Source organism: Phoenix dactylifera, chromosome 7, assembly GCF_009389715.1.
Source record: "Phoenix dactylifera cultivar Barhee BC4 chromosome 7, palm_55x_up_171113_PBpolish2nd_filt_p, whole genome shotgun sequence".
NCBI lineage: Eukaryota > Viridiplantae > Streptophyta > Magnoliopsida > Arecales > Arecaceae > Phoenix > Phoenix dactylifera.
In genome coordinates, this window is record NC_052398.1 from 13,577,547 (window position 1) to 13,589,720 (window position 12,174).

The 12,174-nt window shown below is 35.0% G+C and overlaps 1 protein-coding gene across 2 annotated transcripts in view; it reads right to left on the reverse strand.

Moving 5' to 3' along the window:
* Window positions 1–12,174, reverse strand: part of LOC103713620 (probable thimet oligopeptidase) — a 46,883-nt gene that overhangs the window by 17,423 nt on the left and 17,286 nt on the right. For both annotated transcript variants that reach the window (XR_005512587.1, XM_039128349.1), the window contains exons 6-8: window positions 10,103–10,183; window positions 3,597–3,677; window positions 1,030–1,122 (exon numbers count right to left, since the gene is read on the reverse strand). Coding sequence is in view for 1 of the 2 variants with exons in the window: in XM_039128349.1 (XP_038984277.1) it covers window positions 1,030–1,122; window positions 3,597–3,677; window positions 10,103–10,183 (255 nt within the window). In the remaining variant the exon portion in view is untranslated. The remainder of the gene's footprint in view (window positions 1–1,029; window positions 1,123–3,596; window positions 3,678–10,102; window positions 10,184–12,174) is intronic.

The window sequence follows — 12,174 nt, forward strand, 5'->3', positions numbered from 1 at the left end:
TGAAAATATAATACTACTAGAATATTATTATTATGTCATATCATCATGTTATTACTTTTACTGCAATTAGCTAAATAATATCAATAATATTGTTATGCAACATCATTCTATTATTAAATATTTGTAATTAATATAGAGAATATTCACATTTTCTTTACTATTATATTTACAATTTACGAGTTATTATATAGTAACAAATATGTTATAATAACCCAATTATATATTACATTGATAAGATAACATGTAGTATTGCAACAATTCTAAACTCTAACATATGATGATTGTATTAATGTTATAATGATATAATACTTTGTTAATACACAATATTATAGAAATAAACCATATATTGTAATTAGAAATATATCATAAAAATATAGCCATATTTTAGCAGTAACGTAAAATTATTAGAAGTTTGTTGCCTCCAAAGGAGGTAAATACCAGGTCATTCTCGGGGTTACAGCACCTCTTTTGGCATTTGACAACCAAAAACAGCAACTGCTCTTGTTGTTGTCAATTGCAGTTGCAGGCATCCAAACAGGAGACAATAGTTCCTGCAACTGCAATTTTAGACAGACCAAACAGGGATCTGCAAATAAAACTGCAGCATTCTACTTGCTGCAAGATCCATCGCATGCAAGTGGAACTACAGTCAACCAAAAAGCCCCTTCATGTTGACCACATGAATCCACCATTTTTCCTTCCTAACAGAAGACTATATCCTTTGATTGGAACAAAGTTTTTCACAGATACATGCATCTAGTTTCAGACATCTATAAAGATGGAATCTCCCTACTTACCAAGATTGCCATGTCCTAACTGCAAATGACAATCCCATCTCAATCAGTATTCCATTGAATAGTTAACTTTATAAGCTATACTAACTCCAGGAAATGCATCAAATTATAGCCACAAAACTTTTTTAGGAAACTATAGTAAAGAAAACATGCTAATATAACCTATTTTAACTTAAAATCAGAGGTTGATTGAAGAAAGCAATCAAATAGCTAGAGAACCATATACAGAAGAAACCTTCGATGATGTCCTTGCCATTCTAGGTTCGATAGCAAAATCTGCATAGTTAGAGTAGCCAAGCAACCGAGCACATTTGTGCCGCAGTTGGACCTGATCATAAGAAAAATAATGTAATGTCAATCCCACTTTATAATGTTTCACTAGGTAAAAAGGAGAATAACTGTTACTTCTTTGGTATGTGGTCATGCATCTATTATGCAAAAACTGAAAGGCAACCTGCATAAAACCAGTACCATGAATGTGATTGCATTTATATTTTGAAAGTCATGTCAATATCCTTTATTCTAGAGTTATCTTTATCATTTTTTTGTTAATTTTGGAAATTGATGGCAATTTCACTGATATTCCAACTAACTGTTCAAAACAAGGATAAAATCAATAATTAAATCAGTGAGAGACGAAGCTCTATGTAATAAAACTAGGGCACAATGATGCGTGCTTCAAGTATTTTCAGGTAGTCACATAACTTTGAGACCATGGTCTGCCGTACCGGTCCGTACCGGCCGGTACGGGCCGGTACATACCGGTCCGGCCTGGGACCGGTACCGGTAATTTATTGTTGAAGAACCGGTACGGGACCGGTTCGGACCGGTACGCCACCAGTACGCCACCGGTACGGACCGGTATGCCACCGGTACGGGACCGGTTTCGTACCGGTCCGGGCCGCCACCGGTACGCCGACCGGTACCGGTACGACGGACCTTGTTTGAGACTCATGAAACAACTTTTGAGAAGGCAAAAACCAACAAAGTAATAGAAACAGAAATTATGGGTAATAAGCAATATAATGATGATAATAATAATAACATGATCAACCAAGACAAATATGGAGCATGTAACACGTGCAAACATTAATAGCAAGTATTCACCATGAAGCGCACAGCAGGTGGGTCACCTTGTCAAATGAAATTCTCAAGGAAAATACTTCACCAACAAGATGGCACTCTAAGTTACACAAAAGACATGATGCACGGCCACCTTTGCCAACATTAGTGGAAATATATTAGCAACACCAAGATGGTCTGACTTCCTTTATACCATCCATGCTATGGCTTCCTATGGTTAGGCTAACTTCCTGTAAAGATCATTTATAACACCTCAAAGACCACAAACAAGTAAATGTATCCCTACATACACATACAGATATACACATATACATATAAATACATATGTACGTACATGCGCGCATATATATATATATATATATATATATATATATATATATATATATATATATATATATATATATATATAAGCTGACAAGGGAATAGAAAGAAGTATATTTACACCGGGTAAGATCCAAGCACCGGGTTTACGGCATGGACTACCAGGGTATCTAATCCTATTCGCTCCCCATGCTTTCGCACCCCAGCGTCGGTAGGGACCCAGAGAGCTGCCTTCGCTTTTGGCGTGTGTGCTTTCTCCCCGATCGAATCGAGCGAGCTCCCCTTGCAGAACGACCTCTAAACATAAAAATGACGACTTCTGTCTGAAAAGTGTCCGATATATATATATATATCAGCTAATATGGAGGCACCCACACAACAGCCAAAATAAGGTTGGTCCTAACCAGACAATCGAGGGCCAGGTATTGATGATCCGAGCCATTGGATGTAATTTACCATCTCTTAACGGCTTACTGTCAAGTGATTTGGTGATCCCTAGCCTATGCATAGCATATGGATCCAGTAGTTAAGGATCTCAATCACATATTTTTTTGGATAAGCAATTTAGAGATAGTAGATCACATCCAATGGCTCAGATAATCAATATCAGGCCTACGTCATCCAATCAGGACCAACTTTATTTGGACTATTGTGTGGGAACCCATATATTAGCGGGACATTCCAGTACTATCGAAACATGATTCCTTGCTCTAGACATTCAATAAAAATACACATCATAAAGAAAACTTTATCTTCACATTGATAATGATGAATAACAGTATGTTGTCGAAGCAAACCATATCCTTCATTGCTTCAATTATATTTCCTTGCTCTAGACATTCAATAAAAATACACATCATAAAGAAAACTTTATCGTAACCATTAGTATCTTGTCACATTGATAATGATGAATAACAGTATGTCGTAGAAGCAAACCATATCCTTCATTGCATCAATTACAGAGGACAACAGGTAGAATACTCCAAAAATATAGAAAAAGTGGCCAATGGCGTGTTCATCATAAATATCACTGATTCTCGACATTTTTTTTGGTAACTACTGATTCTCGACATTCAAGTTCTGTATTGACCACATGCAAGAAGCAAGAATCCTTTTCACCATTATAAAATTCAAGCATTCATAAAACTGTCATTTTAAGGAAGATGCCAAAGAGACAGAACCTTACAGAGGCTACCATGGTAGATGATAATCATTTGTAGACTAATTCTCTAGCTATGCAAGTATTCCTCTATCATAATTATGTAGTATAATTGTATAAGAAAGATTCATGCGAGCTCTAATGAATACATTATAAGCTGTATAGATGTACAGTTATATTTACTCTACATGTATTAGAAAAACTATGGTCTAAGGTTTCCTCAGCTAGCAAAGCATTACCAAATTTTCTAAGATATCAAGATTTTCTTTTCCACATCTCTGGCCATAAGTCACAGCTACCAACTTTCTGGTGGACCCTATCTGCAAGAAATAAAGGTAAAAGTAGAAGTAACAAGTGAATACGAAACAGCAAATCTATTCCATATTCTAGATGAAACAGTAATCTGATACTAAAAGCTTAATGAACAAGAGGAGATTATAACAAAGGCAAAAATCGTCCCAAATCTGAACCTTCAATTGAAATTTTAGAAATTCACAATAACCCAGATGAAGAGTTAAAAAATTACCTGATGACTATTAGAATTCAGAACCAGGTGAGGATTACTAAGAGATTTACACTGAAACATTTTAGTAAAATGAAGCACCAGAGCATTGCCTACAGTATTGCAAGTAATAATTGGACTTTTCCTATTGATCAAAATCTTTTCATAAGACCAAAATCTTAAGCACTTTATGACATCCCAGACAAAACCATTTTAATGACAAGAAAAGATAACAAAAATAAGCCAAGGATATCCCTTTAACAAAACCAGGTGATTTTACTATTCAAAAACAAACATATGCCTTAGAATGCCTAAAAAATGGAAGCTCAATTTTCCGCCATGTGTAACAAAGATGACCACGTGTGATGATCATAAAACTTTTAAAAATTAAATTACATATCAAGCTCAGTTTTTCTACTCTGGTGGATGATGTAGTGATGCAACACAAGGTGCAACCAACAAGTACTATAACCAACTAAACCATGCCAAGCGTCAAAGGAGGCAGTGGATTCGCAGGTGAAAACTGCAGTACATTATAAAAATTCTTATAAATTTTTCATTAGAGACATTATCAAATTTTAGCTAGGTCTCCATATTTGTAACAGAATAATTATAGTATGTTTTCTTATTGTCGAGTCCTACTTCAAGTATGATTTTGTATTGGGTTTAGTGCTCGAATTAGTGTTAGGGTATCATGTACTATAAATATGCGCATAATACATTGCAAGAGCAGCCTTTGAGATATTAACACAACTCTTTTCGCTAGAATTTCATTCACCAAGTGAAAGATTTTTCAATCCGGTTTTCTTCTATTTGCGTGTTGATGTTTGAAAGACAACCTCTCATCGATCAAATCATCCTTTTTCCATTTCCCGCTAAGATTGCGCCATAATGCATCATAGTGCAGCAACTTAAGAATTTTTATTAGAATTAGTTTACTTATCAATTTCCTATATTTTTTTTAATTTATTTCTGTTTATTCTTAGTTTTCTGTGGGTTAATTTACATCAAGAGCTGAGATCAAAAGGTCTCAGATTTCATTTATCAGAACGTTACTAGAAAGGCACTGCACATGTTACTGTTTATGCTACAGTAACCACGTATCATGAGGGGTATTTTAGTGAGTTGAAAAGTACTTTCGGTTTTCTTTTACTTTAAATATGGGAGTTAATCAAGTTTTGATGCAGAATATGAAATGAAATTTCAGAGTTTTCTTTTTCACCTATTATCTGATGCTGCAGAACAATCATGAGGCTTGCAACCCTAGGTGTGATTCCAAGGTCCTGGAGTAAGTCCGATATCATCCATTTTTTCCATTTGTTCTTTTCATGACAATCTGTATTTTCTTTTAGTTCTTTTTTCTTTACGTCTATTTCCTTTTTTTCTTATTCTCTATTGATCCCAAATTGTTGTTCTTGATACCTAAATAGCCAGTCCATCAACTAGTCATAAATTTTACTGCATAGATCGATTGTTTAACAGCCCCTCTCAAACCTTTTATTTCTTTATTTTAGATCTTAGCTCATCACTTAAACCCTAGTTTCCAAATCCTTAGGCTACATCGGTACATCCTATATAATCAATCTTCTTTCTATAGAAAACTTTGCTAGTTCATTGCTATGAAAACCAGATCTGATTTCCGATAGACAGCAAGGCACTAACTCTACTGCTAAGCACCTCCAAACTGTCTTGTTCCCCCATTGAGCCCAGTTTCATATTCTCTAGATTCATTACTTCGCCCATTACCAATTTTGTGTTGAAACTCCACCTTTCATAGTTCAATTTTAAGCAAAACTCAGGACTGATTTTGAATTTTACAGCAGCCTATAGGTTTCGGCCTTGCTTTCCTAGACCCTATAGACTCCTACTGTAGACTGTCCTACATCTGTGGGCCAAGAGGAAGACATCAAGAAGAGTCTCTGAGAACAATTAAATGCAAGCTGGATCTAGACTGTACCGAGCCTGCAAGCAAGAATTTTGGTCATCAAGTTGTAAGTGCTGTTTAGACAATAAGTTCAACAAAAATCCCCTAGAGAAACACTTGATTTTTTTATAAAGATTAAAGTGATCAAATTCATATTAAACCTCCTCGTAACCAACACACCATTACAGATCTCAGCAGAGACTTGATAGCATCACCCATAATGCAAATCCAAAATGTTTGACTTAGAAAAGTGAAGAAAAAAAAGAGTCTCCATCTTAGGCCTTATCAATATCAAACAAAATATCAACTCCACCCCTTCAAGATCTAACTCAATGATCGGAATGAATTGATGAAAAATAGCAGATCTACAATAAGCATTCTAAATAAACAAGGTACTGAAATGTTCTAAAATCTTGATCCTCATCACATTTGTTCAACAATGACATTAGATGGAAGCATTTTGCATATCCTTCCTCTTTCAGCTAAGCAATCTTCAACCGTTTCCCCACAGAAAATTCTCATGCATCAAACATTTTAAAAGGATATGTGCAATTTTCTCTCCAACTCCAGAATTTGTTAAGCATAATTATATTTTGTTCTACAGAGACACAAAACATTCCCCCTTATACTAACCTTGTTTGTGAATCAACCTTCTTAGTTTCCCTTGCAACCATTCTGCTAAAATGTCCAGCACTTGAAAGATTGTAATAAACACCAGAAACTACCAAACCAATCTACACTACCCTCATCATGGATGGAATGGCTCACAAAGAATCAACAATAGATAGCTGGATGCTAAGTTGAACAAGCACCTGATAGGGATTGCTCCTGGTATAATAATCAGGTGTGAGTTCACTACCATCTGATTAGAAGTGATTGGTTCTGGAATACATGAGTGAGTTTCTAATATTGGATAAGGTAATTTTTGCACCCCATCAAGGTGTTGCAACATTGTGCAACGAGTTTTCTCTCATTATATTTAAAAAATCATGTATAATCAGTCAGAAATGAGATCATATAAAGACCATCTTTCAGCTTAACATCCACCCTTTTTTAACAGGTGCTGAATTCTTGTGAAAAGCAACTTCAGGAATGAGAAGGACTTACCATGAATACTAAAACCTAAATTATTTCCTCAAAAAAAAAAATTATAACCACAATTAAACCTCATGCAACCAGAGAGTGACCCCAAAAATTCTACTAGATTTGAAAAGATTCTATGTGAAAAGTGAATAAGACAAACCTCAGACTAGTGCACCTAATACAGTGAGATCGTTAACACAATCATCGACGGCCTGTTTCGATGCTCTTGCAGCAACATCCTGCAGGAATTAAGCCTATTGGCCGCTCAGTTTGCATCTTCTAAGGGCCTGTTCACGTCCCAACCTAAATCCCAGCCTGTGGGGCTGTTGGTCTGAAAGAAGAAAAAAAAAGACCCAAGGAGATCCTTTTTCTCTTCCCACAGGATTCGAGCTGGGAGGTGTTGGGTTTATATGATCCATGCTCAAATAGGCAGTTCAATCCATGAATCCAGAAGACAATTCAGCCCAATCCTACTAGATTACCCAAACAGACCCTGAATGGTTCAGAAATCCTTGCATCATAACTCCAAGTACACAAATAGAAGGTCACTACTTGCCAGTTATCTTTGGGCACCTTAAAAATATGAACTCCTCACTTGTATCCTACATCCAATAGACTATTGAAAAGAAACCTAGTATGAAAAGCTTTAATTTAAATCACAAAGTTCAAGTAGTAGACCAAGAAATTGATACAAATTTCAAGACAACAAGATCTCATAAGATTAAAATACCCATGATGGGAGCAACTGCCACCCTGCCCACCAATCTGTCTAATCTATACTAGTCATGCAACCCTACAACCATACTCTTCAAGCTTGGTCTAAAAGAAATTATGCCCTCTCTTAGCAAAATGTTATTGTTTTGGTTGAGAAAATAGAAGGTTTAAGGGAAGGAGAAAAACTAAGAAGCCCAAATGTGCTGCTTACTCAAAACTTGTGATATTCCATGTTAACAATCATGAAAAAGCCTAAGTACTTTCTCATGGTTATAATGATTTCCACAATCAAAAGCTAAGACAAAACTAAATCACAGAGTTTTTTGTATCTACACTAAGAAAAGTTGTCACCAACTCCATTCCAAACATCTCCAGAAATTTGACCAACATAAAATGAGGTTATGCCCAGAATGTACGCCTATCTTTTCTCTGAAATTTTAAAGAAAATGGAAAACAAAATCTCAACACCAAGAAAGGATACTATAGAAGCAGATTGAAACTTTCATCACCTTCATAATAACACCACTCATACCAGTGACCCACCTTAACCACAATTCATGATCTCACTGAATTCCAATGGTCCTTGCTCATCTTCTTCTCAAAGAAATTATATACACGATGCTACATTCGTCAATGAGAATAGTTGATTCATTCCAACACTTGCTACTTAGATTCTAGTAGTTCAGCAGTAAGATTTACTTTGAGTAAATAATTGAAGAAGGAAGGACTTTATATATATTTAGCACTTGTTAAATACTCTGTTTAACATGTATTATATCTATACATACATACATGCATGTATGTATGTATAGATATAATACATGTTAAACAGAGTATTTAACAAACAGCAGGCCTTCAATTTATGAGGTACCAAATGCCTCATCAACCATGACTGAGTATTCTAAATGGCACAAACAAAAGCTATGTATGTATGTATATAATACATGTTAAACATAGTATTCAACAAAAATCAACAGGCTTTCAATTTATGAGGTACCAAATGCCTCATCAATCATGATCTGAGTATTCTAAATAGCAAGCAAAGCATTCCAGTATTTGCATTAGTTTAAAAAAATGAGAAATCACACAATTAAGGAAAGTAGAAAAAGAAAAAAAAGGAGAGAGAAATACTTGATGATAAAAAAAGAGCACGTATAATACATTTGTAAGAGATAATATACTTTGCAAATTACAGCACTTCTACAGGACATTTTATTCAGCTAATGAGTTCTCATCATGTTGTGTAGGTCACATGCTAAGGGACCTGTTATTAAATATTCTTCCAAACCTAAAAAAAGAGTAGGTTACTCTAAATTGGCACTGGTGGTACAAATCAATAAGCACGATACAAAGTTACAAATGGTTCTACCATGCCTGATATCCATACTGAATGGAGCCATACAGACCAGCACCTGAGTCCTTGAATACAAGGTTATGCACCAACTACAGAAGGTTAAGATAGACTACCAACAAATTTTAGCGGGACAACTTCACGGGATAAATCGAATAATCTAGCAATTTTTTCTGTTACTTTCTGAATGAATTATCTCAACCAGATTCTCCCTGACTATTATGGACACCATAAACATATATAAGCTTTGAAAAAGTCATGTAAAAACAGCTAGGCCAAGTCTCACACAGTAATAGGCCAGGCCATCACTCTACAATCCAAGCTTTGAAAACTTGGCTCCAATTTTGATTTCAACTGCAGCAAACGAATTTCAGTCTCAGCAGCTTCAATGATTCAACATTCATTTAAGCAGCTTGAGTTTAAAAATAATAAAAAAATCAGAAAAGAAACCTCTTTTTTTTTTTTTTTAGGGGGGGGGGGGGGGGGGGGGGGGGGGGGCACCAAAACATTTATTATCATGTTGAAATCATCAATTTATTATCAAAATAAATATCAAACAAATAGAGCAATCTAACAAAGTAATTTAAACACTAATGAGATATGAGTTATAGCACAGACAGACTTTATGTCAAAAGGCTTGCTTTCCTCTAAATCTCTCTATAATCTAACATTGCAATGCTTTTACAGTCTGCTCAAATAACAAGCCCAGTTTAATACAGAGAAAATTATTCGTGTCATTTAAAGAATCAAAGCAATTGCAAAAGATTAGCATACAGAATTCAAACATACACTTAAGTTGGGTTATAAGCTAGTTTGGGTGAAAACTCCGAAAATGGCCCCTATTTTGGACTGCTTCTAGCAAAACTATGGCATTTTGGTTTTGATTGCTTACGTGGAAAGTTAACCAGGAAATAACCATAAAGCCAAGGAGGTATGCTATTAGAAAAGGAGTCAATATGTGATTTCTGGACACTGCAGCAAGTAACCAGAACAACAATCTAGGAAAATGATAATGCACTTACTTTGTAGGCCATAATAAGATCAATCAATGGCATCACATGATCTTATAATTATGTAATCCAAAGTAACATATCTAGTCAAAAATTGCAGATCTAAAACGGAGAACACTGTGAGATACCAAAAGGAACAGCACTTAAACTTAAAATGTTACCTTACAGTGCTCAAGTATTGGAGTAACATGATAACTTTTCAAGAAAACCTTCAGTTTTGCGCTATCAGTTTTTTCTAGACTCTGAATAAGAAAATAATAAATAAATGATAGAAAATATAAAGAAAGATAACTTTATCAAATGATAGACAATACATGCATGAAAAATGAAAATGAAGAATAAATAGAAGATTAAGTTGACACTATAAGAATAAGTATGTTCATTTGCAACAATTGGCAGAAGGTTCAAAAAACAGAAGATATATGAATATATAATATATCTAACAGCCTATTTCCTGATCTGCTGCAGACTGCAGTTCTAGACATTGATTTATACTTCTTATAACAAACAATGAAATATGATACAGCAATATCAAACTAAGAAACATAAGAGCTATAAAATTAAGAAACTTCGCCTATGTTCTGTACATAGCCATTCTCAAAACCAGATAAAGGAGAATTATAGTAGGTTGACGGCCAGCATATAACTACAGTCATACTAAAGATTCGCCGTCTTAGTACCAGTACCATGCTGGTAAAGTGTCGGTACTTTTGGTACGGGGCAATATATATCGGTACGGTGAACCATGGTCATATCCTATGAATATGAATCCAACTAAGAAAACCATTGGGGCGTCCCCTACTAGCGACACACTACATTGAATGCCGGGTAAAGTAGAAAGTGAGCAAGGATTAACTAGGGCATTCCTCAAGAGCGACATGCCATCTTAGCGCCCAAATGTAATAGGAAGTAGGCAAAAGTATGAACACTTTAATGGATAGATGTAGGTAAAGAAGTTAGTCCAAGAAAGTATGATACGATTAGTAACTTGAAATATAGGATAGTTGACAGGGGATTTGATGGAACTAATAAATACAATAATTAGGAGGAGAATTTACATAGGTTGCCTCCAAGAGACTAAGTGAATCACAGAAAATGCAAAGGAAGCTAATAAGATGGGTTCATACTAGGAAAGATAGGAATAAAAATACAGTAGAAATTTTGCAAATAAGAGTTTAGATATTAAGAGAGTAGGAGATAGAATAATCTTGATAAAATTAGTGTTGGGACAAGAGTCTATTAATATCATCGTGGTTATGCTCCTTTAAGTAGGATCGGATGATGCTACAAACCAATGCTTTTGGGTGGACATAGATAGACTTCAAGACATTTTTAGTAGAGAAGAAATATTTAAGGAAAAGCATATGAATAGGTATATGAGAAAATATAATGTAGGTTTTGAAAGGGTGCATGGACGTTATGATTTTGGGGATAGAAATAAGGAAGAAAAGACTATATTGGAGTTTGCAATAGCAAATGACCTAGAATTAAATAACACTTGCTTTAAAAAGAAAGGTTCTCATCATTTGCTAACTTTTACAAGTGGGTATAATATTAGTCAAATAGATTGCACAGTTATACCAAGTGATAGTTTAACTAGCCAACATAGAGTGGTAGTTTTTGTTGTGTGTATTATGAAATGAAAGAGAATGAATAAAAAAAAGGAATTGGGACTAGGTAGTGGAATTTGCAAGGAGAGAAACAAATAGCTTCTAACGATAGAATGTTGAAGGAAAGAAAATGGGATTTAGATGAGGAAATCAATACTAGGTGGGAAGAGAGAGCTAATAATATCAAGAAAGTGGCTACAGAGATATTAGGAGAACCAAAAGGAAAAGGGTCATTCAGTAAGGAAACTTCGTGATGAAATGAGAAAGCTCGGTTGGGGATTAAGGCTAAAAGAGAGTACAATAGAAGACAAACTAAATATAGGAATAGACAAGTATATGAAAGCTATAAGATGGCAAAGAAGGAAGTTAAGAAAGGGATACGAGAGGTTAGATTCAAAAAGTATGAAGAGTTATATCGCAAGCTCAAAATGAAGCATGGCAAAAAAGATATCTATAAGATTGTGAGACTAAGAGAGAAAAATTAAAGACTTGACTCAGGTTGATTGCATCAAAGATGAAAACCAAAAAGATTTGGTCAAGGAGAACAAGATCAAAGAAAGATGGAGGAGTTAGTTTGATAACCTATTCAATGAAAGCCATGTAAATAATTTAGGATGCCTTAT